This window comes from Muntiacus reevesi, chromosome 13 (assembly GCF_963930625.1).
Source record: "Muntiacus reevesi chromosome 13, mMunRee1.1, whole genome shotgun sequence".
NCBI classification, from domain to species: Eukaryota; Metazoa; Chordata; class Mammalia; order Artiodactyla; family Cervidae; genus Muntiacus; species Muntiacus reevesi.
In genome coordinates, this window is record NC_089261.1 from 28,225,390 (window position 1) to 28,251,563 (window position 26,174).

At 50.2% G+C, this 26,174-nt stretch overlaps 1 protein-coding gene across 1 annotated transcript in view; it reads right to left on the minus strand.

Annotated features, from left to right (window-relative positions):
- Window positions 1–26,174, minus strand: part of GALNT9 (polypeptide N-acetylgalactosaminyltransferase 9) — a 118,370-nt gene that overhangs the window by 81,971 nt on the left and 10,225 nt on the right. Inside the window, exon 2 of the mRNA XM_065904837.1 lies at window positions 3,447–3,627. Coding sequence (XP_065760909.1) covers window positions 3,447–3,627 — 181 coding nt within the window. The remainder of the gene's footprint in view (window positions 1–3,446; window positions 3,628–26,174) is intronic.

The following is a 26,174-nucleotide window of genomic DNA, read 5'->3' on the forward strand; positions in this document are numbered from 1 at the left end:
CCCCAGGCTCCTAAACTTGCAGTTTTACTTTGTGGGGGGGAAGCTTGACTTTTCCCTCATGGCCAAGACGCACTCTCAACCCGTCTAGACCTTGTGATCTTCCTGATTCAATCACTGTGGCCGGTTGACCAGAAGCTCTGATTGGCTTAGCCCTGGGTCACGTGACCAACTCCAGCAGGAGTGGGACGTTTCCATTGGTCCCCACATTGAACCTGGAGCTACTACCCAAAGGAAGAGAAGTGGATTTGGAGGAGGCAAAGGACAAGTCTGTTACAGGCAGATTCTCATCTGTTCCATAACTGCCCCTGCTCTGGTGTTTGGAGAGGTGGCAAGACCACTGGGAGAAGAGGTCCAGTCACCCTGAGCCCTGAGGGCTGGGACCCCTTGGAAAGCAGGCCCTGGGGGAATCAGGGATCACAGAGGCTTCAGTACCGCCGTAACTTCTTTGTGACTGGACACAAGCCCGATGCCTATTGGCATCGTGGAAGGCAGCGTGGAAGGGTTCTAGAAGATTCCACAGAACCACAGGAAGGATGTGGTAACTGGGAAACAGGGTAAGAAAGGGCTTTCTTCAGTCATGACAACGAATGCTATGATTTAAAGTAAGAGATGCAGCAGGAGAAGGAACACTCTCCTGCTGTCTCTGACCCACGTCCAGTGGCTGCAAGTCCCCTGGAGTCACAGGGACGGGGTCCTGTGACCCGATATGCCATGTGACGCAGGGAGGTGGAGCATGGCGCCGCCTCTGAGCCAAGTCAGCTGAGGTGTCCCCACTAGGACCGCGTGCACGGGGAGAGGTCACAGGAGGGAGTCTCGCTTGTCCACGCCCTGTACCTCCTGGGAGGTGACCTCTGAGCCCTTGGAACATCCTGATTGATCAGAGGCCTGGAGCCTCGCAGTGTAATCTTCGCTGCAAGCAAGTTCCTGTGGGGCCTCAGCTTGACCTCTGCAGGACTTGGAGACTGAGGTCAGCCAGTGAAAACCCAGACACCAGGGCTCAAGGGCGCCCCTGGTGGCAATACGTCGCCGTGCGCTAACACCTCACTGCGGGAGAATCTGGCACTGTCCCCGCGAGCCCCGCGGCTCTGAGGGGCATCTGGGACTCCTTCCTGTTGTCCTTCGGTGACAGCAAGCTGCGCCACATGTGTAACAGCTCTGCGGAGCCCTGCGAGTCCTTTAGTGAGTTATTGAAGCTGGCCTTGGGGGTCCTCCGAATGGCACCATGGCCGCCCAGGGGCTCAGAGTCAAGAATGGTGCTAAATTCCAGCAGCTGTGCTGACTCTGCTGACTGAATAACTGGGGTCATTCTCCAAAAGTCAGGACACAACTGAAGGGCGTAGCGGGGGTGGCTTTCAGAAATTGACGCACACTGGAACACATGCTCACTCACACACATTCTTGCGCGTGCACATGCGCGCGCTCACGCACCTTCAGAGCACAGACTGGCGCTTCCCAAACCTGACTCGTTCAGGTCCATGCCTGTCTGCTGTCAATCTCGGCACCCCCTGCCTTATTACTTACTTAGGATGTTTCTCCAAATTGGTCTTTTTACACCTAAAGGCACTTTTTATTCAAAAGAGGACCTTTATGTCATCCCTGCAAATGGAAAGAGACACTACTTGTGCTATTTCAGTGGTAACCATGAAAATAAATGTGATGAAAATAAAATAGCACCGTCACCTGCAGCACGTGGTGGAGCAGGCGGCAGCCGCCCGCTCTAGACTCTGACTGTAACGGGGACAGAAGGGTAATTTCTTAGGGATGGAGTCACAAGGGAGCCTAACCTCCCACCCTGTGGCTCCAAGCTGTCTAGGGAACACACCAGCACATCTAAGGGACAGGGTGGGGCGAGGACATGGACTCAGAATGGGGCAGACAGGCTGGTTACCATGCCCCAGGCCCCAGCACTCCCTGTTGCAGCTGCATGCTCACACCAGCCCTGCTCCACGCACCCCAGAAACTGGTCTCTGGGCATCTCACCTCACTACCCCTGCAACAAGCCCTCAAGTTTGGATGAATGAGGAGTCTGTGAGAACTGCTCCCTGGTCCTCCCTGGGCTGGGGTAACCCCGAGACCAACTCCATAGCTGCCCCCATCCCCAGTGGATCTGCCACCGTCCACCTGAACCCACAACAATGATGCACCCTCTCAGGGTCCAGCCCTTCCATGTCAGCCTTCCCATTCCCTCCCAGGGCTTCTGGGTGTGTTTTTTGCTCAGTTGCTAAGTCATCAGACTCTGCAAACTGGTGGAATGCTGCCTGCTAGACTCCTGTGTCCATGGGATTTCCCAGGCAAGAATACTGGAGTGGATTGTCATTTCCTTCTCCAGAGGATCTTCCTGACCCAGAGATAAAACTCATGTCTCCTGCATTTCCGTCATTGGCAGGCAGACTCTTTACCACTGAGCCATCTGGAAAGAGCTTCTGGGACCACTTTACAAACCAGTGTCCTGTCTCAGAGGCCACAGCAGGAAGAGGGGTAAACCAAGACAGGAGCTAAAAGTAGACACATTCCCACCCCCCATCTGCCTTTCCTGAAAGACTGCTTCAGAAGCCAAGGCACCGCCTGTCACCAACTCAGGACCCAGAGTATCAACTATGACTACACGGCTGCTCAGGCTGCTCAGCCCAGTCTAGGCCTAAACTCTATTCTCTGCTGGAAAGGTGTGGCTGAAAGTGTTTTGCTTGTTCTAGGTTCCCAGCTGTGGCTGGAGCCACAGCAAGGAGTCTGGCCAAACTCTTCATTCATGCCCAGGGCACAGGCACCATGCTTGGCTGATTTATTAAAGCAATGAGGTCCACTCAGTATGGCATTTTGTTCCAATCTCGCCTCTGCCAAAGGACCTAGTGAGCTTCAATACAGGATACAGTGGTCTGAGACCAGGAATCAGTCAAGGGGCCAGAAGGCAAGGCCACAGCCATTCGTGGGTCTGACTTTTCTGATTCAACTGCTGTGACTTTGGGGATCAGTGGGCCTGGGGTTTAGAGGTAACTGACTCTAGAGGTAACTGACTTTAGATGCAACTCAGTCATGGGAATATCTTTTAGACACAGGCAAGGCTCGTTTCAGGCAGACTCTCCACCCACCGTCACAGTTCCTGGACCAAAAGCAGGGAGGACAAATACACTTGGCAGAGTCCGATGCTTCAAGCTTGTGTCACTTGTCACTTGTGCCATCTAAAGTGGCGGCCCCTGGAGCATCAACTGGTGAGGCCCAGCTCCCTGGGCAGGTCCAGACTCAGTCCTGTGGTGGGCACCTGCAGAGGACACCCCGGGCACAGGTGGCAGGACGCCGAGGGCAGAGAACCCGGAGAAGGCAGATGAGGAGGCCCCTGCCGGCCTGGGCGCCCTTCCCTCCACTCTGCCCTGTGAGTGTCTGAGTGCCAGGAGCCTGGGCCTGCGGGGGTGCTGCCTGGAGGTGCCTGTGGGAGAGGGGCACCTACTCACTTTTTGGGCCTGTAGTCTGGGATGGTACGGTCCAGGGAGATGCGGTCGCTGAGCTGTGCGTTGTACCCGTATTCCTCGAACTTGCCTTCCGTCTCCTGGCTGTCATCCCGCAGGGTGGCCGCCATGCCGCCCTGGCCCAGGCCTCCTGGCCCCTCCACCAGACCAATGGGCTTGGCAAGACCTGCTGGGAGAAAAGAGGGGGTCAGGCAGGTCCCAGGCCCTCCCGTGTCCCTCCCCTACCCTCCTCCCAGCCTCGCCCTGACAGTCCCTTTCTTTCAGATGCAAACACAGCCAATTAATTCCTCACATATTGCAGAATTCCAACTATAGGAGGTTGCAGAAAGGCAAAGCTATGGGAACAGTATCAGGACCAGTGCCAAGGTTTCAGGGTAGGAATGAACAGACAGAGCACAGAGAATTTTTAGGGCAGTGAAGCTTTCTATGATGATGGATACATGTTGACATACATTTGTTCAAACCCAGAGCAAGTAGGACACCAAGAGTGAACCCTCATGTAAATTATGGACTTTGAGCAATTAGGGTGAGTCAATGTAGCTTCATTAATTGTAACAAATGTACCACATTAATGCAAGGTGTGAATAACAGGGTAAATGGGGTCAGAGGAGGGGCTACACGGGAGCTCTCTGTACTCTCTACTCAGTGTTTCTGCAAACCCAAAACTGTTCGAAGAAGCAGACTCCATTGGTTTTTTTAAAAATGTCAAATAAAAATAAGTGAACTTTAAAAATGTAAAGCAGCTGCTCCCAATCCTTAATACTGTTGATCTTCGTACTTCCAACTAATTGTACATCCACACAATGCAACGCTACTTTGGGATGGAAAGGAAGGAACTACCAAATATGCAACAACCTAGATGAGTGTCAAAAGTATTGTTGAGCAAGAAACCTCCCAAGGCACAGAGGAAAACGTAAATACAATTCTGTTTACCATCAACTACAGATTGGCACTTGCCATGGGCACTTGCCATCTACCTCTACAAGGATTAAGTCATGTGCTGCTGCAGCTGCTGAGCTTCCACACCCCCTGAAGGAGTTCAGAGTGGAGAGCAGAAACAAGGCACTCTTTTGAGTCCTGCCCCAAGGCCATATAGGCAAAGCCCAGAAACAAGGTCCTCTCTGGAACTGCCTGAACCCTCTTTGTAATTTGCTCAAAACCCCTCTGATCACCACCAGCAGGCTTCCCGACTCCAAATTAGGCAAAAGTGCCCATCCTGTTACCCACCCTACAGCACCCTAGCCAATCACCTGATGCCAACCTTCCAGCAGGCATTTTCTTTGTCTTGAGGCTATAAAAATTGGCTATTAACTCATGAAAGCTGTCGACTCTCCCAGATCTGTCAGGAGGTTGGCCCACTACACTCACAGTGCCCACATTATCTCTGCTCTTTATTCTTAATAAACTCACTCCCTTCTGAAATGCTCTGTGTCTGGAATTTCTTTTCCAATCTGTGTTTAAACCACCTCAGCACTCTGGGCTCTGGGAAAATTGGCAGGACAGGTCTTCAGATAGATCTCAGGAGCTGATCTCTTATATCTCCTCATATCTAGAAAAGCACTAGAATCCTTCATGGTGGCGACTGTTTCTTGGGACTAGCAGAAACTTCATGAGGTAAGCAGAAACTTCCTACAAAATAAATAAGTGTTTGATTGCCTGTACTCGCCCTTCACCAAAATCACATATATACTGTCTTCCCCCACTACCTCCTTGGAGCAGTTTCTCAGAAGTATCTGAGGTGCTCTATCTGGGTCGCAGTCCTCATTCTGCCTCAGATAAAAACCTGACTTGCAATTCTCGTGCTGTGCATTTTTTTAAAGTTGACATTACAGAAGTTCAAGAACAGATGAAGCTTCTCTATGGTGACACCAGGAGACCTCCAGGATAAGGGTGGCACTTGCTGAAAAGGAATCCTCCTGGGGTGACCAGGGCAGGGATTGGGAGAGGGCTGACCTCCGTCTTCCACATGCCCGAGGGTCTCCTCTGCTTACCAGAGCCAAGGACCTGTGAGTGCCTGAGAAGGACAAGCCAGGGGAGTGGTCTTCTGGAATGTTCCATTTGGTCTCTTGTGCCAGGAGAGGAGTCATCATCCCAGGGGGAATCAGGGACCAGAGCAGTGCACACCAGGCAAGGACCACACACCTTGCTCTCTCTGGGATGGACGACTATGGGGCATCTTGCCTTTGAGAGTAAGGTCCAGGGAGCAGAAGCTTAAGACAGAAAGAGTTGAAGTGAACTCCCATCCTGGAAATGCATTTATTAGCTTTCACAGAGAAGTTTCTGGTCTTAGTTCAGGCCACTAGAAGTACAAACTCTGAGAAATATCTAACACTGATGTCATATGCTGCTCCACACTGAATATCAGGCTATTCCCTTGTGATACCCACTCCCTCCTCAAGGTTTTAAATTAATTAAGCGAGAAGTCCACTTGGCTGGGGGGTGTAATGCATGGTGCCAATGCAAGTAAACCCAAACCTAAGCCTGTGAATGCGTCAAGGTTAGGGACTTTAAGCCCCACCAATCAACAACCTCCTTTGTTTCCACACTGTTTCTCTATACTTTCTCCAGCTCCTGGGGGTGGGGCACTCACCACTTCCTGTTGGAGGTCGTCCCATTCCAGTCAATCCAGTGGCATTCAGGATCCTAGTTCCCCAACCAGGGACCAAACTGGCACCCTTTGCATTGGAAGCATGAAGCCCTAACCACTGGACCAACAGGGAATTCCCAGCCCAAATATAATCTTAAGATTCGTGATCTGCCTCAGTTTATCATTTAACACTTCCCAGCGAGGGCAGGAATATGGGGGGCTGACCTCCCTCCTCCATACACCCAAGGGGCTCCTGTGCCCCTTGAGCCGTGGTCACAGGTTCCAGGGACCTCCCATGCTATAGACTATCCCATTTTAAATGACAAATGTAGCATTGGTATCTATGTTGAACTGAAGGATACTCGTTGGATGTAAAACTGAAAAATCACATGACGCAAACCACTTCCAGTTATTTTAATACTGCAAAAAATATATAATCATGCTGTTTTTAAATATCTGTACTGTACTTGCAGTTTTCTTTGAAAGGTCTGTAAATAGATGTCTCCACGGGCATATGTACTTCCAGACCTAAAGAGAAAGTCTCACAGCTCATGGGCATCAGAGATTGTGCGTAGGGGGGCCAGGGTGGGGCCTGGCCCTGCTGACCCTGACCCACTGTAGTCAGGCCCTGACAGCGGCAACCAGACTCCTTCACACCAGTTTCCGCTTACAAAAGCAGAAAGTTTACACTGAAAAATTCAAACCATCCAGAAAGTTATAAAACAAGGACTTAACGTTTCCTGTGCTGTCTCCCTCTCTTCAAAGGAAATAATTTTCTTCTGATTTTAGGCTTTCTCATTTTGTCCACTGCAGACACACATAATAATTTTATGGGTCTAGGGCTTGTTTTGTCAGCCTGAGACAATTTCCCTTGACTTTCTGGCATGAAAGATGAGGATTTAGTCCTACCGCCTACAACCCTGTCCCCCTTCCTCCCTCCCTTGATTTTTCTTAGCTATGTTATTATTTTTAGTTATTCTCATGGTTACTTTTGTGACCTTAAAAGGAACACTTAAGAATCTATTTCAGGAAATATCAACTTCAGCTGCTGTCTATGGACTCCCTACCAGGTTAGATGAGAAATTAGCATACTCCCAGGGTTGCTGTTCAATGGTATGAAGTTTCAGTATATATATTTGTTTCAGGGATCTATATATATATGTATACACACACACACACACACACACACACACACATATCTGAAAAAGCTTGGAGGTCTACTGAAGAACACTGTGCCTAGTTAGCAATACTGCATTGTGCACTTAAAAATGTGTTAGTGATTTACTTGGCTGTACCCCTGAAACCAACACAGCTTTGTATTCAACCACACTCCACTTAACAAATATTGTTTTTCATGTGTTAAGAAGGCAGATCTCATGTTCAATGTTCTGGCCACAGTAAAAATAAAAACATAAAATGTTGAATTGCAAAAAAACAGAAAAGACCTTAACAGACTTCTCTCTGCATCTTCCATTTAGCTTTGCCATCACCTTTATGGTGTCAAAGATCATTTGAGGTCTTCCCTGGTGGCCCCAGTGGCTAAGACTCCGCACTTCTAATGCCGAGGGCCTGGGTTTGGTCCCTGGTCAGGGAACTAGATTCTCCATGCAGCAAGCAAGACCCAGTGCAGCCAAATAAATAAATATATTTTTTAAAAAGACCATTTGTAACATCTGCATTTTGCTCTGTAACTACGATCGAGCTTTCCGCAGATTGGTCCATGTGTTGATTCTAAAATGAGAGAGGAGGCCACTTTTGCCACATGGTGATGATGTAAATACCATTCTCTGTGGAGCCAGGCAATGTGGGTCCATGAGGACCAAAGTGAAATTCTATCACTAACTGCACCCGTGCACCTAGTGGCTAGTGAAGAATTATCAAATGTCAAGATGGTATTGATAGCTTTTTCTGACATTCTGTTAATTTCCCCCAAGTATGCATATTTTGGTTTGCATCTTGTTTTTTTTTTTTTTTTTGCATCTTGGCTTTCTTTAAAAAAAAAATATTTGTTTATTTGACTGTGTCAACATCTTTGTTGTGGCATGTGGGATCTTTCATTTCATCTAGAGGGTTTCTCTCTAGTCATGGTGCAGGGGCTTAGTTGCCACAAGGCACTTGGGACATTAGTTCCCCAACCAGAGATTGAACCCACGTCACCGGCATTGGAAGGTGGAGTCTTAACCACTGGACCTCCAGGGAAGTCCCTGAATCTTGGCTTTCTGTACAGCATTATAGGATGAAAGTAGAAGGAAATGGTAACCTGTTCCAATATTCTTGGACTTTCCTAGTGGCTCAGTTGGTAGAGAATCTGCCTGCAATGCAAAACACCCAAGTTTGATCTCTGGGTTGGGAAGATCCCCTGGAGAAGGGAATGGCAACCCACTCCAGTAACTTGCCTGGAGAATCCCACGGACAGAGGAGACTAGTGAGCTACAGTCTGTGGGGTTGCAAAGAGTTGGACATGATTGAGCAACTAATACACACTTGCCCAATATTCTTGCTTGGGAAATCCCATAGACAGAAGAGGCTGGTGGGCTACAGTTCATGGGGCTGCAAAAGAGTCGGACATGGTTTAGTGACTAAACAACAACAAAGCTAAGGACGATAACAGTAACAGTCAGGTAGCATGTACCTTTTAGATACGAGCACATTCATTTCCCACTACACCCCTGTGAGGTAGGGTTATAATTCGCCCCGTTTTGCAGATAAGTTAACTGAGGCACAGAGAGGTCAAGTGACCCGTTCAAGGTCACACAGTTTGCAAGCACCAGGACCCGCATCTGCAGGCAGGCCACGTGGCACCATAGAAAGCTGATTTGCCACTGTGTGCTGCTGCCTCTCAAGAGCTTCCGAACCCCTGCCTATGGGATGGAGTCTTGGTTCCTCTCACAGATTCTCCTTAGAGCAGGGCTGGGACTAGACCAAGGTGCCTGGGGTGCAGGATTCAAGGAAATCCCTGCTGTGAGGGTCCCCCCTCCCAGAAAACCCTCCACGCCTTTACTCCCTGAATCAGACATCTGCCAGGTGCCCACATCCACAAGTGACCACAAAAGCACCATGCATGTTGATCTGGGGGTAACTAAAGTTTACTGAGCAAGTGGGTTCACAAATGCAGAATCTGTGAATATCAGGGCAGGGCTGCCCTTTGATATTGTCTATGTGTCTATGTTGGCACTAGCCATGGGCACTTGCCAGCTACCTCTACAAGGATTAAGTCATGTGCTGCTGCAGCTGCTGACCTTCAACACCCCTGAAAGGAGTTCAGGGTGGAGAGCAGAGATGAGGCACTCTGTGCTTGAGTGAGGGGAGAACTGGGAGGACAGGTCTTCAGATACTTAGATATTCTCAGGAGCTGATTTTATGAGCCAAATTCTTGTATCTCCTCATATCTAGAAAAGCATTAAGATCCTTCACGGTGACTGTTTCTCATGATCAGTAGAAGCTTCATGAGACCAGCAGAAACTTTCTGGAAAAATACATGCTTGATAGCAAGTATTCCCCCTTCACCAAAATCATATATATTTTTAAGTTTCAGTTCAGCCGCTCGGTTGTGTCCGATTCTTTGTGACCCCATGAACTACAGCATGCAGGTCTCCCTGTCTATCACCAACCCCTGGAGTTTACCCAAACTCTTGTCCATTGAGTCGGTGATGCCATCCAACCATCTCATCCTCTGTCGTCCCCTTCTCCTCCTGCCTTCAATCTTCCCCAGCATCAGAGTCTTTTCAAATGAGTCAGCTCTTCGCATGAGGTGGCCAAAGTATTGGAGTTTCAGCTTCAACATCAGTCCCTCCAATGAACACCCTGGACTGATCTCCCTTAGGATGGACTGGTTGGATCTCCTTGCAGACCAAGGAACTCTCAAGAGTCTTCTCCAACACCACAGTTCAAAAGCATCATTCTTCAGTGCTCAGCTTTCTTTATAATTCAACTCTCACATCCATAAATGACCACTGGAAAAACCATAGCCTTGCCTAGATGAAACTTTGTTGACAAAGTCATGTCTCTGCTTTTTAATATGCCATCTAGGTTGGTCATAACTTTCCTTCCAAGGAGTAAGCGTCTTTTAATTTCATGGCTGCAGTCACCATCTGCAGCGGTTTTGGAACCCAAAAAAATAAAGTCAGTCACTGTTTCCACTGTTTCCCCATCTATTTCCCATGAAGTGATGGGACTGGATGCCATGATCTTAGTTTTCTGAATGTTAAGCTTTAAGCCAACTTTTTCACTCTCCTCTTTCACTTTCATCAAGAGGCTCTTTAGTTGTTCACTTTCTGCCATAAGGGTGGTGTCATCTGCATATCTGAGGTTATTGATATTTCTCCTGGCAATCTTGATTCCAGCTTGTGCTTCTTCCAGTCCAGCGTTTCTCATGATGCATATAAGTTTCTCTACATATAAGTTAAATAAGCAGGGTGACAATATACAGCCTTGACATGTTCCTTTTCCTATTTGGAACCAGTCTGTTGTTCCATGTCCAGTTCTAACTGTTGCTTCCTGACCTACATACAGGTTTCTCAAGAGGCAGGTCAGGTGGTCTGGTATTCCCATGTCTTTCAGAATTTTCCACAGTTTATTGTGATCCACACAGTCAAAGGCTTTGGCATAGTCAATAAAGCAGAAATAGATGTTTTTCTGGAACTCTCTTGTTTTTTTGATGATCCAGTGGATGTTGGTGATTTGATCTCTGATTCCTCTGCCTTTTCTAATATATACTGTCTTTATATATAAAGACAGTCTTTCTCCCCTACCTTTGGAACAGTTTTATCACAGCTATCAGAGGTGCTGTCTCCCAGGCTGCAGTCCTCATTTTGTCCCCAAATAAAACTTAATTCGCAACTCTCATGTTGTGCATTTTTTTTCTAGTTGACAATATTTTAGCCTCCACTGTGGGCATGCTGATTGGACCAGCTGGACATTGTCACGGTTGGAACCAGAGCCCCAGGAGCCTTGCTTGCGTTCTTAATTGCTCATCTCCCAACAGCCACAGAGCCTGGAGGGGCATGAGCTGGTAGAGTGAATGGAGAAGGAATGAATGAGCCCGGCAGATAGGGTGGGCTGCGAACCAGCAAGCCAGCTCCGTGGGTGCACACCCCTGAGACTGAGCCCTGGGGGGAGGGAGGAACAGTTGCCCTTGGAATAGCGGTTATCAATCTAGAGCAGCGCCCCCTGGAGGACACAGGCTGCAGGAACCCACCCAAAGTAACTGATTCTGCAGATCCAGGTGGGCCAGAGAGCTGGCATCTCTGAGAAGCCCCCAGGGGATGCTGATGCTGCTGGTTGGGGACCCCACGTGGAGGACCTCTGCCGCATATGGAACAGGGGCTCATGGCCTTTCACCTTTTCAAGGCTACATGATGCATTGCCGACGGAAACAATGTACAGACACTGCTTCTGGGCTCTAGAGGGGCTGAGAGCCAGGGCAGGGTCCTCGGTGGGTAACTTCTGGGCTTGTCCTGGGCCATCTTGGCCCTGCTGATGGCTGACCCCGGGGGAGCCTTCAGGGGCTCTGAGAAGCTGACCCTCCAGAGCACCCCTGAACCCCCTCAGGGAGGCAGGCCCCGCCAGCCTCGGGTCTCTGATAGTCCTCATCACAGTTCTCTGGAGCAGGAGACATCTGTCACAGCTCCCCTGATTGAAAACCCACGGATCCGATTTTGCTTTGAAGGAAAGTCACGCACATCGGTGCTTCCCTGCAGGGTTCCCGGAGCTCTCATCTCCCCTTTTTTCTCACATCCCAGCGTTGACTCACATCTTTTCTCACAAAGAATTCCTTCTAAAGAGGCAGGATTGATTGATCCCCCCAGGAAATGAGGGCAAACAGAGAGAGAGGGAAATTGTAATGATTAAAGATGGCTTGGCCGTTACTGCGGGATCTGAGGCCCACATTTCCCTGAACCTATGGTCAGGTAGGGCCTGCCAAGGCCTTCTGGAGTCACATTGCACTGGGTTCCCCCTCACATCTGTCAACTCCCAGTTCCACCAGGTAACCATCACAGGGGGTCGGCAGGGGTGGGGATGTGGGACAACCAGGTGCCCTCCTTCCTGCCCTGCCTCTGGGGGTCCTGTTCCAGTTAGTTGTCTTTGGTTCGAGGGCTCCTGAAAAAGCAAAAGACCAGATTCTGCAGACAGCTGTGGGGTGAACCATGCCCCCCCCCCACCCTCAAAGATACGCTGAGGTCCTGACCCTGCAGACCCATAGGTGCGACCTTATTTGGATAGAGGGTGTTTTGCAGATGTAGTTACAATGAGGTCATCCTGAATGGGGCCCCAGTGACTAGGACCCTTATATAAGATGGAATTTTGGACACACACAGAGACTATGGCCATGTGACAGCAGAAGTGGTGACAGCAGTGATGTGGCCACAAGCCCAGGACACCTGGGACCACCAGGAGCTGAAAACGGCAGGCAGGATCTGTTAGGGGAAACACTGGCTGAAACTGCCCCTGCTGGCCAGGCATCACAGTAACCATCTGCGTGAGTTATTTCATGACAGGAGGTCCTGGTACAGAGCATGGAACTAATAAGCCTCCACCAACCAGAGCTGACTCAGTGGAAAAGACTCTGATGCAGGGAAAGATTGAAGGCAGGAGGAGAAGGAGATGACAGAGGGTGAGATGGTTGGATGGCATCACCGACTCGATGGACATGAGTTCGAGCAAGCTCTGGGAGATGGTGAAGGACAGGGAAGCCTGGCGTGCTGCAGTCCATGGGGTCGCAAAGAGTCCGACACAACTGAGAGACTGAACTGAACTAAACTGAACTGAACTGTACTGAATCAGAAGAGTTCAAGAAACGTCAAAAGGTCACACCACGTGTCCTACCACCTCCCAGGAGCCTTCTCACTGACATCTATCTTGGCTGAGTGACAAGTGCACCACCAGGAAAGACCCTAAGTCAGAATAATTGGCCAAAGACAACCTGAAAACTAATTCCATCACCACAAAATCTGAGACTGGGAGCCACGTGGCAGAGCAGTACTCTTGGGTTCCCTGACCCTCCTGCTCTCTGCCCCAGCGCCTCTTCCCAATAAAATCTCTTGTTTTGCCACCACATGTGTCTCCTTGGACAATTCATATCCAAGTGTTAGACAAGAGCCCACTCTCAGGTCATGGACGGGGTCCCCCTTTCTGCAACAGATCTGTCCCTGGAGGCTCAGAGGGGTCTCGGCCCTACTGACACCTTGGTTTCAGATATCTGACCTCCTGAACCGTAAGAAGGCAATGTCGGTTGCTTCAGCCATCAGGTTTGTGGCACTTGGTCAGAGTGGCACCAGGAAACCTACGCACAGATGCAACCTCACCCCACCCGCTGGGACATGGATCCCAAGAACTGGGCGTGCGGGGGTGGAGCATCAGTCACATCCCACAGGCGCTCAGCCTGTTGTCTGGATGATCTGAGCCAATGATGCAGGTGCAGATTCAGAGGCGCTGGGCTTCCTTAACAAGAGCTGAGGGGTGGTTTTTCCTGTTTGAAATCCTCCACTTCCTCCTCCAGGGGAGGGTGACCCAAGCTTCTCATTTTATCCTTGAATAGATGTGATTTTGAGAACAATGGGAAATTTGCATTCATTAGCTCAGCCTTTGAAACTTCTGTCAGACAACTTCTCAGACAATCCGACAAAGGAGACAAACAAAAGCCACCATCCTCTCCACATTTCTGGGAGGTCGCTGTGGTGGCCGGGCCTTGACAGGTGTGGCCCACATCTGTCTCCTTTACCCGCCATGGGTCCTTCTGTGCCGAGTGCTTTCAGTCTGCCCAGTTCATAGAGCGCCCCAAGTCTCTCCCTGGCCACCCGGTCTCTTAGCCACATGCTCTAAACCTCTAAGTATCTCACAGAGGCATCTTAGAGAGGACTCATAAAGATCATCCGCTTTTCATTTTGACACCAGGCACATTTTAATTACAATTATTGCTATTCCAAAATCACTGCGGATGGTGACTGAAGCCATGAGAATAAAAGACACTTGCTCCTTGGACAAAAAGCTATGGCAAACCTAGACAGTGTATTAAAAAGTAGAGACGTTACTTTGCTGACAAAGGTCCATAGAGTCAAAGTTGTGGTTTTTCCAGTAGTCATGTATAGATGTGAGAGTTGGACCATAAAGAAGGCTGAGCGCCAAAGAATTGATGCTTTTTGAACTGTAGTGTTAGAGAAAACTCTTGAGAGTCCCTTGGACTACAAGGAGATCAAACTGGTCAATTCTAAAGGAAATCAACCCTGAATATTCATCAGAAGGACTGATGCTGAAGCTGAAGCTCCAATACTTTGGCCATCTGATGTGAAGAGCCAACTCATTAGAAAAGACCCTAATCCTGGGGAAGATTGAAGGCAGGAGGAGAAGAGAGCGACAGAGGATGAGATGGGTGGATAGCATCACTGACTCAATGGACATGAAATTGAGCAAACTCGGGGAGATGGTGAAGGACAGAGAAGCCTGGTGTGCTGCAGGCCATGGGGTCTCAAAGAGTCAGACCCAACTGAACAAAGGAACAACTATCACTACTGTCTCAAGAAAGAAGGGGCTACACTACACCCTGGGCAGGAAGGATTCACCCTCATGACAGTATACTAGTGGAGGGCCTCTGGCTGTCCCATGGCCCAAGCTGGTGGACAGCATGGGGGCGAACACCAGGCCCTCACTACAGATGAGTGACACAAGGCTTCAAGGGCACCTGCTGGTCCATGGTGCTCCTGGCTGCGTAATTCCCCTCCGGGAGGGTAAAGGACTCCCTCCTTGGGGTGGATGCCAGCTCTTTCCCTCTCAGTTGGGGTTAGAGGTAAGGGTGGTGGTGGGAACACTCACAGCATAGCTTGAGGACCGACTAAGGGACGGTGGATAACCAGTGTGGCCGTGTCTCAGCATCTAGATTGAGTACAAGCCTGGTCAGGGGATCCGCAGTAGCTCTCTGCACGCCCAGTAGGGCATCACATCTCACTCAGAAAATGAGCTGCCAGCCGGCCATCAGGAAGCTTCTCCAGCTCAGCGGGAACGCCAGGATGAACAAGGCTTCCCGGGCACCCACTGGCTCCCGGCTTCTGCACCACCCTTGCAGAGGGGCCAGGGAGCACAGGGGTCAGGGGAGCACAAGGGGCAAAGCTGCATCCCGCTTTTGCTGCCACTTCAAGTTACTGTCAGGACTTCCCTGTTGGTCCACTGGTTAAGAATCGGTCTGCTGATGCAGGGGATGTGAGTTCCATCCCTGGTCCAGGAACTAAGATCCCACAAGGCAACTTAGTTGCCTTCGAGCAACAAATCCCACATGCTGCAATTACTGAAGTCTGAGAGTTCTGGAGCACTTGTGCTACAACTGAAGAGTCTGTGCACCACCGTGAAAGGTCTCATATTAATGCAACTAAGACCCCATGAATAAATAAATATGAAAAAGAATAAAGTTACTGTCAGTGTCTCCCACACTGTTATATGTGAGTCAATAATAATTATAATTAATAACCATCTTTTAAACAACCATGATAATCAAACATTTACTTAACAGTTCCTCTATGCTTATACATATACTTATTTTACATATTTAGGATCATGTTCTTATTTCAGAAATTGAAGCACTGGGTCAAGGATAAAATATTTTTGTGGATCTTGGTGCCAAATTACTTTCCAGAAGGGTTAGATTTGCTTTATACTGTGGCCAGCAATGTCTGTTTCTATTTTTCTAATTAGAAAGTGCATTTCTTCTGATTGAAAAGGTCATAAAGACTTATTGCGGAAAATTCTGAAAACATATACACACAAAATCACCCAGGATGTCACTCTACCGGGAAAACCAGTATCAGTATTTTAGTGCCCTATATTATTTTTATAAGTTTACGTATAATAATTTCAACCAAGTTTAATAAATACATGTGATGTATATATAAGTCCATGTTCTGTTCTTATCACTACATCTTAAGCATTTTCTTATGTCACTAAAAATTCTACCTAGGTGTAACTTTATATGGCTGCAAACACAAAATCTAATCTTGCGGTTGCACCATTTATTTCTTCATCCGTTCATCAAAAATATATGATGTGTCTCAAATGTCAAGAGCCGTGCCGGGTGCTGGCCATCTTTGTCTACACAAAGGGAGGTGGCCCACTCAGTTGCGCTCTAACCCAGGTGGGTAACCTGCTCAGGTGTGCTCCAGCTCAGCCCAGATAGACAGGAGCTGGACTCACCAAGGCAAAACAGGTGCCTGAGGCCCCAGCACAGAGGCCTGGTGGGTGGGCGAGTCTCCTAGGAGCCCAGATGGCGGGGAGCCCAGGTGCAGGGAACAGAGGTGGGCACCGGGCTAAAGGAAGCAAGTCGTCAAGGTTGGGCTCCAAGGGAGCAGGCACAACTCGTGGGCCCTTTTCAAATCCAACGTCCCACCGCGCCCCCACAGATGGAGTATGGGTCCAGAACTCTCTCTGCTCTGATGCTCTTGTTCAGGGCCCGAGGTGACACTTCTGGCAAAATGCATTTGGTTTCTGAGGCAGAGATTGGACTTTCCAGAGGAAAAGTGGCTTCCGTTTGAGAACTGGGGTGATCAGAGGGCCCTCCCCTCTCAAATTCATCATCACGGCTGTAATTGGCAGAGATCGCCCACGGATGCGAAAGGCTGCTGAAGGCCCACAGCAATTCTACTTTTATGGAATAATCATTGGAAGTTCCTTTCCCGTGACCTGAGGGAATGCACTTTTCTAATTAGAAGAGATAATTTGGAAGACACCACCGGGAGGAGGAGACGGCTCTATCAGAGCATGGGTGTGAGATGCTATTTGTGCAGTGTGGAGGGAGGGGGTACTGACTTGGGTCTGGAGGCAGGATAGTGGGGGCGGGGTGGGAAGAGGGGAGCAGCTGAGAGGAGTTTGGACCCCATTTCCCAGACGCTTTCTCTTGTGTCCTGAGAAAAGTGACAACGGCTGTTAATGATACACAGGACTGTCACTTGGCATGAGTCAGGGGGCGAAAGGGAGTGGTGGGGATGGGGTGAATGGGTGCACACGCCCCACATGCAGCAGCCACTGTTCCAGATCTAATGGGTCCAAAAACACTAGATCTTTTAGACTTCCAAGAGAAGGCAGCAGTACATATTAATATCTCTAAATATCAGCAACTCATTCATATTTTGGAAAAAATCACATTAAGTTAACAAATAGGGTCTATGTCTGTTAGTTAGCTGGGACAGGTGTGGTGGGCTGAGTAATGTCTCCTAAACGGTATCAGGTTCTAATCCCCAGAATGTGTGAATGCATTGCCTTATATGGGACTCTGCAGGTGGGATTAAGTTATGACCCTTGAGATGAGAGATAGATGGGTTACCTAGGAGGGTCCCAAATGCCATCACAAGTGTCCTTGAATGGAGAGGGTGTGGGGAATCTGACACAGAGAGGGGGCTTGTGGCATGGAGCCGTAGCCATCAGCGAAGGCACAAAGGTAGGGACACCGGGGCCCCCAAGAAGCTGGGAGAGGCAGGAAGTATCCCCCTGGAGCCTTCAGAGAGTGTGGCCCTGCCCACTCCCCGATTTTAGCCCAGGGAAACCCATCTTAGGCTCCCGATCTCTGTAACTGTGAGAGAAAAAAATCTGTATGATTTTAAGCAACCCCCAGCCCATGAGTTGTCACAGCAGCAGTGGAAAAATGCATATGACAGAACAAGCTGCTGTAACAGCTAAAGGCGTTCATATCCTGGGTGGCCCCTTCCTCGCTCCTCTGCCCCAGGCCTGACATCCTGACATCCTCAGGATGGGGCAAGGGATCAAGCAGAGGGCTGGGTGGAGACCTGCCTGCCAAAGTGCAGTCTCATGGGGGTGGGGAGGCCCCCAGAACTGGGATCTTAGGATGGTCAGCTCTCACCAGTCCTTCCCAGGAGCCCTGGGCTGGACAGTCCAACAGATTTTGTCTACAGTCAGCGCATGTGAACCACAGGCCCCTACGGATGGTGGGGGCACAGACCGTCAGATGTAGAAGTTCGGGGAGTTGGGGGGGAAGGCATCTGCTGAGAAGCCACAGGAGCCAGGTGGAGGCAGGGCCAGGCCTGGAGTCCAGCTGTCCGGGGTACCCTGACCCTGGAGTCCAGAGGGACGCTCCAGCCACTGGGCAGCGCAGAACCTCAGGGTAGCCAGCTAGAATGCAGGAGCCTGGGTTCTGGGGTGCCCAGAGGCTGGATGTACCTCAGGACACTCAGGCACTAACCCTCAGCAGACGGCCCAGACCCGGCAGGGGAGCAGCCAACAGCAAGAACCAGGGGGCCCGGCATGGGGATCAAGTCCCAGAGGCACGCCAAGTCCCCACATGGTGTTCGTAGAAATCAGTGCAAGCAGATCTTGCGGGAAGCCTGACTCCCGCTCCTTTGGAAGGATTCGGCAGGATGGCTGCATGGGTCTGCTTCTTCACAGGCTGCAGCCGAGGGCCCCACCTGGACATAGACAGGGCCGCGGCCCCATCCTCGCTGCGGGTTCTGCTCGGTGCCCTGGAGGGTCAAGAGCCTGTGGCCTCAGTTTAGGTGGATGGATATGGGTGGTGGGTTGAATGGTGCCCCAAAGCCCTGTCCAGAGGGAACCTGTGACCGTGGCCTAATTCAGAAACAGGGTTTTTTGCGGATGGAACTAAGGTAAGAACTTTGGGTGAGGTCATCTGGATGAGGTGGGTCCTAAATCCAACGAAGAGCGTCCTTACAGATCAGAGAGACACTTACAGAGGGAGAAGCCACATGAGGAGGGAGACAGAGATCTGAGTGAAGTGCCTACAAGCCAAGGATCGCCAGGGAGCCAGGACTGCCAGGAGCCAAGAGAAGCTGGAGAGAGGCCTGGAACAGATTCTGCCTCAGCGCCTCCAGGAGGATTCGACCTGCCAACACTTTGATTTCAGACTTCTGGCCTCTAGGACAGGGAAAGGATAAATTCTGGATGTTTACAGCTACCCTGTTTGTGGTCATTTGTTATGTAGCAGCCCCAGGAAACTCAAACAAGAGGGAAGGGGGAGGGGGGAATTGTAAGAAAAAGGCCAGCGGCAGACCCCATGGTTGCTCGGCTAGCATCTACCCTCTCCATCCTTTTTATTAGTAGAACCACAATTTGTTTTGGATAGGAAAAAAAAATGCTAAAGCGCTCGCCTCCCTGGGCTGACCTTGCAGCTAGAAGTGGCATGTGCCCAAGATCTGGTCAATAAGATTTAAATGGAATTTTCAGGGTGGAATTTCTGGGAAACGTGTCTAAAAGGCACAGATTCAGCTAGTATATGTGGGGTTTGCTTTTGTTTTTTGCCTTTTATCTACATTCTTTCCCCCTTTCTCCTACCTGGAATGATGACTCAATGCCTGGGGTCCAAGCAGCCATTGTGTGACCATGAGGTGGAGTGTCACACAAGAGGACGGTGGGGGCTGGAATTTAAATGCAATTGGGCTCTTGAGGATGTCTACCATCCTCTGGATTTCATGTTCCATAAGAAAAACAAAGCGTAGTGCAGTTACGTCATATCAATCAGGGTTTTGTCAGAACTCTGAATTCTTCTCCCAGAGAAGTAAGGGGGTCCATAGGAATAAGAGGACACCACAACAAGAAAGACCAGGCCACCTTCCCCAGTGGACTCCCACCCAAGAAGGACTTGGCTGCCTATCCCGGGCCAAGAGCCTTCCACGTACGCAGACGAAGCCACCAGCTCCAGAGGAGCGCCTCCAAACTTCCTCTCCCCCAGCAAAGTCATTTCACACTTGGCCAACCCACTCCTTCCAGCACAGAAACCTGGGCTATGTGGGTGGCTGTGATTTTTCAACTTGGAAGGAAGCGTGGCTTTCAAGCTTCCAGCTTGTCTTTGAGTCACTGATTTCCATCTGTCACGGTGACTTAAGCCAATATTCCGAGAGAGGAAGCCGCCCAAATGAAGAGGCTGCTGGTCACAAGATAATCTGAGAGGAAGAGGTAGGATGGAGACACCTTCAGGAAGCCAGAGGCTGTCCTCACCAGAAGGTCGGGCAGGACGTCTCTGGGGACACACAGCAGCTGGCAGCCCAGATAAGGGGACTCCATCAGTAGGGGACCCATAGAGACAGGCCAGGCCAGTCAGGCCAACTTGCCCCCTAAAACCACCTAAGAATGTTAGATTTAAAACAAAGTAGCAACATCAATTGTGAAAAAGCTGTAAGTACCTGACAAGATGGGAAGAAATTACTAGGACAAACCTGAAGAACAGAAGGGATCTGAGAGATGACTGAGTCCAGGACTTGCTTTTTTTCCCTGAGGATGCTATGAACACTGGGAACTTAGGAACGCAGAGGGGAAGAAGTCAGAGGGCCAGATGGACCCCTGTGTGGAGCACATAGCCTCTGGGAGGCCTGGGGACCCACAGGCCTTGAACAGGTGTGGGAGGGAGGGGCTCTACTTCAGTAGAGCTTCCTCCTCCCAGCCCCCCACCCCCAATGAACCTGGAGGAGGAGATGCAAAGCTTGCCCTTCCAGGCCTCCAATGAGACCATAAATCCATGTTTTCTGAAGGTGATCAGCACACAGCAAACATACCGGGACACTCGAGGAGAACAGACAGACTCCAGATGGGTGGTGCTGGGTGGTGGATCCTAACACTCCCCTGGGATCAAAGAGGTATCAGGGGATTTCTCTGGTGGTCCAGCGGTTAAGAATCAGCCTTCCTCTGCAGGGGACGCAGATTAAATCCCTGGCTGGGGAACTAAGATCCCCCATGCTGTGGAGTGACTAAACCCACACACAACAGCTAGAGAAGCCCACACGTTGCAAAGACCCAGTGCAGCCAGAACAAAATAAAGATGCCATCAGTCTCCTCTCCTAGCATCACCCAGAAAGTGGGACTCCACGGTTTGCAGTGGGGAAACACACCCTACCCCCCATGACCCACTCATCACCCACCAGGCTCCTGATAGTCCTCCACATGCCCATGACCTTGACCAGTGACTTCACGGAGCATGGGTTTGGGGGTTTAGGGGTGGCAACGATGGCAAGCCAAACATCCCACCACCCCAGCTTCCCTCTCTCTTCCCCGGTGAGAATTTAGGCCGATTTTACGTGCTTGGCTATTAATTTTAATGATTACAAAGCGGAGATAAAAGCTAGAGTCCCTGGTTTGCCTTTGAAGATAACGTCCCTCCCAGCTTCCGTTTTATCCACTCTCTCCAAACACAACGGGTAATTTCATTACAGACAGGTCTTTTAAGATTCCCTGGGGACCCAAACCAATAACATATTGTCAATAGCGGGAAGACTGACTGCCCTTCTGAAACTATGAAGTCATGAAGATTTCGCAGGACACAGCAGTACCTGTAAAATATATTCTCACTGAGACTAATATAGTATTTGATAAATCTTCACACATAGTACTTGTGTTCAACTAATATGAATATTTATGGGACCAAAGCAAGGGAGATAAGGAATGACTGGAAATATCTGGCAAAATGGATTTCCGGGTTCTTTCACTTTGTTAAGCACGTGGGGCCGTGGAACGTCCCTCTGTCAGCTCTGTGCAGGAATATGTCCCTGAATTTGGGTCTGGTTGCTACTGGGGAGCAGGAATGGGGGACGTTTGGGTGTCCTGTCACTTCAAGGTGACCTGGCTCTGAGTATAAGCTTCCTGAGACCGTCAGGGTGGCCAGGGCCTGATGCCCCCATGCCCATGGCATCAGACTCCAGTCCTGATGGTAGAGTATCCCAGGAAATGCTTGTCCCTTGAGCCAGCCCAGCTCTGGGGATCACAGGTAGAAGGACACCTCGGAGCCCACACTTGGGTCTTTAGGGAGCCGAGACCCTGGGTGGCCCAGAGAGTGAGGCTGACTCAGTGCCCCCAGCCCCACTGGAGACCAGATCCTGGCCCCACCCTGGTCTGCCTGCTGCCCTCCAGGGCTGCCTGCCATGCTCAGGCCGGAGCCCCAGGACCTTGAGCATAGTAGGTGCTTACGAATGAATGAAGGAATGAATGAATGAATGAATGGGCCACCACAGACCCCCAAGGGAAGAAAACAGAATGGGAACCAGGAGTACTGGCCCCAAGCTCTGTCCTGGAGACAGTGACCTTCCAGACAAAGAATGATGGATAAGCATGAGAGGTTATATTGACCTCAAAGGGCAGAGTGCCCTGCCTCCCAGTGTGGCCCCCCCAACTCAGTCAGCTTAAGCTACATAACCACCAACAGGGAGCCAAACAGCAGACATTTCTTTCTCATGGCTCTGGAGGTAAGAAGTCCAGATCAAGGCAATAGTTTGGTTCCTGATGAGAACTCTCTCCTTGGCTTGCAGAGGGTGGCCTTCCTGCTTCGTCCTCAGGGTCCTTCCTTGGTTTGTGCATGCACAGAGCATGAGATTCCCATCCTCCTCTTCTTAGGAGGCCAGTGATCCCATCACGGGGGCTGCCCTCATGACCTCACCTAACCCTAATCACATCCCAGAGGCCCCACTGGGTTAGGGCTCCAACATAGGAATTTGGGGGACACAGACATTCAGTCCATTGCATTTCACCCCAGTTATGCAAATTCACATCCATCTCTCATGGAAAATACACTCACTCCATCCCAACAGCCAACAAGATGTGAACGTCATAGGCCCACTGTCAAGTGGGTTTATGAATATCCACCTGTCCATCATCCATCATCCATCCACCTCCCCACTCATCCACTCATCCATTCAAGCATCCTTCCTTCCTCCCTCCACCCATCCATAAATTCACCCACCCATCCGGGGAACAAATATTTATTGATAAAATGTTATGTATCAGGCACCATGCTACCCCATCTGTTCAAACTCTGCCCCATTTCAATTCTTTTCCTTCCATTGTCTTTGCTGACATTTCTGAGGAGTTCCTATGTGTCAGGCACTTTCACATGCATCGCCTTGTCTAATCTCCTCAAAATCCTATCATGGAAGGGTGATCATGTTTCCCATTTCACAGATGGGAAAAGCACAGCTCAGCAAGGAGAACTGGCCTGACATGGTTATTCAGTTGGGGTTTGGACCCAGGTCCATCCAACTCCAGTGTGCAGCTCCAAACTCCTCTTCATCCATAAAGCCCTCCTGACCTTCAACACAACCCATCAACACAGTGCTCCCTTTTGTTGCTGATACTCAATGCCTTAGAGGCCAGAGAATGCCACTTGGCTACCTCTTTCCTACCTCATTGTAAATGCTCAGAGGAAGGCACCCAACCTTCAAGCTTTGGGCACCCCCTCCTATGCTCTGCACAACAGATCATGTTCTGTGAATAAAGTGTTAATTGGATTAAGCCATCTCCCTGATCCCACCTCTTCAACTTCCCGTGGACATCATGGGGCCTTGTGTTTTTCTTCAGGGGTGGGGCTGCATGAGAAAGAGAACCACAGGGCTGGTGGAGTTGAGTGACGGGAGGTCAGAGAAACTGTGGACAAGCAGAAACCAGAGCTGGTGCTGAGCCAGAACCACATGCCAGGCATTACCCCCACAAGCTTGCCTGCTTCCTCCACTTATTTCTCACAATAAAACCAAGAGATAATTACTACTTCATCCCATTTTACAGGTGAGGAAACTGAGGACCAAGGCTGTGAAGGAAGCTGCACAAGGCTGCAAGGAGCAGGGCTCCTCACCTGGGTGTTTTGACTCCGCAGTCACATTGTGACTGCAAGGCTCTGCCCCCATCAAGGAAGATATAAGCTTGTTTGCTTCCCTGTGTCCACTGCAAAGTGCTCAAGCACACAGAATATTAACACATTTTCCACAATATGCTCAAATAGTGTGAAAATAGTCCCAGGCACTTTCTGTTATTGTCTTTCTCTGGAATAAAATTGAAGCTTGCTGGGTTTCAGATGAGGGCTGCACATAGAACCGATTTGACTTAACTATTCTGTTAAAAGTAAAAGTAGTCCTTTTTGCTTGAGCAGGAGGTATTAGTCCTCACCACTGAGCTTGCTAAGTTGATGTCTTCCCAGCTCATCGTCGGGGAGGCGGTGCAGGGCAGGGACCTTGGCACCAGTGTGCCTGGGTCCCAGTCCCACTGCTGCCAGTGGGGGCTGACCTTGCTTGGCCATGGTCTCATCAGCGAATTGAAGACAAGGAGAAATTATCTCCTGCACAGGCTGCTGTGAGTACCAAGCATGGTCACAGACCTCAAACACATAGCATGGTGTGTCCACCTTGGTTATTGTTACCACCAGGTGACTGCAAAGCATCTCAGAACGATGCCAACCGATGGCTAGGACTCAACACCAGAGCTATGAGCAACCTCTGTCCTGGGGTCTTCCCCAGAAACGTGAAGCCTGGGAAGGGGGTTTCAGGGTGTAGGAAGGAGAACACCCCTTCACCCAAGAATGCTTTCCAAGAGGTGGCAATATGTTCAGGGTGGAGGCGAAGGATGGTGGGGGTGACAGTGCCAGAGAGGAAGGGGTGTCCAAGATGAGAATCCCGGAGGAGGTACAGCTGGCCGGGCAGCCCCCCGCCAGTGCCCACTCACCTTTGGAGCCAGATGGATCTTTCCCAAACTTTCCCCCTGCTCCCCAGAAAAGGCCTGGGGATGAACCACCCTTGAGGGGGACAGGGGGGAGGAGATCAGCTCCCCTAGTGGCTGGGAGGTGACAAGGCCCCTCTCTGCCCAGGCCCTTGCAGCCCCCAGGCCTTTAGCGGCCTCTCCGAGGCTCCTACCTGCCCTGTGAGGGGTTCTCAACCCCACCGACTCAGTGTTCCTATTCACAACACACATCTGTAGCGGCCCCCTATTCTGAAATAGGATGTAGATAATACATAACCAGACACATATTTTCTTTTAAAAACTCATTTAATAGTACCTGTGTGCTAAGTCACTCCAGTCGTGTCTGACTCTTTGTGACCCTATGGATCATAGTCTGCCAGGCTCTTTCATCCATGGGATTCTCCAGGCAAGAATACTGGAGTGGGTTGCCCTGCCCTTCTCCAGGGGATCTTCCCAACCCAGGGGTCGAAACCTCAACTGATAACTTTATTTGCTGCCTCTCTGAGAAAATGGAAAAAAAGAGAACACCCCAGCTTCCACCCCACCCTGCTCGCTCACCTACTGCCCCTCTACCTCAGAAGCGGGGGCATAAGGAGCTGTCCAAGGTTCTGGCCAGGCCCCAGCTCCTGAGCTGGGGTGTCACCCTCTCACGGGCTCCAGGATGGGCTCCAGGACCCCATCCTTCCCTCTCACCTAATTCTTATCTTGGAAATAACACCCTCTGTCAGCCCCATCTCCCTCTCCAGGACCAACCCTCATCTCATCCTCCTTCACAGGACTGGTTCTCAGTTGAGGGAGGAGATGCCCCCAGGGGAAATTTGACAATACTTCTCCATGTCTCATGTTGCATGGGGGGTCCCACCTCCAACAGTCACCCAGCCCCAACATCCATAGTGTTTTGCAGAAGGGCCCCATGTCTGCCACTTCCAACTTCACCCCCAACCTGCATCTAAGCTGACTTTGTCCAGGTCACCCCCACCCTTGGAGCAGCAGTCAGCCCTCAGGGCTCGTGGAGTGTGACCCATCAAAACACTCAGCAGTGCTGGTCCCTTTGACTCCTGGGATCAGACACTGGCCTGTCCACCTCTCTTCTGGCTACTCCTCATCTCCTGGTAGTGTCCCAGCTCAGCCAACCTACCTCTTCCCCTGCACTCACTCCCTGGTCTGGGGAGTCCATGCACTGCAACAAAAAGGTCCTGCATGCCACATCTAAGACCGCATGCAGTCAAATAAATAAATACTTAAAAAAGAAAAAGTTGTATGTTGAAGACCTAACTTCAATGTGACTGTACCTGGAGACGGGCCTTAGGGGAGTAATTAAGATTAAATGAGGTCACTGGGGGACCCCAAACCAGTAGGACTGTGGCCTTACAGAGGGGGAGACACCAGAAATGCTCATGCACACAGGAGAAGCCATCCGCAAGCCAAGAGGGAAGCCTCATCAGAAACCAGCCATACCAGCACCTCGATCTTGGTTTTCCAGCCTTCAGAATTGTGAGACAACAAATTTCTGTGGTTTAAGCCCTCCGGGTGTGGTACTTTGTTACAGCAGCTGGAGCAGACTCATACAGCTCCCAATGTGAGTCACTCCCTTCCTGAGGCCATCTCTGGACACCTCATGGAGATGCCAGTGTCTCTCCCCTGACACTTTATCCTCCTGCCTTATTTTGCCCCCAGCATGTCTCCATGTTCAG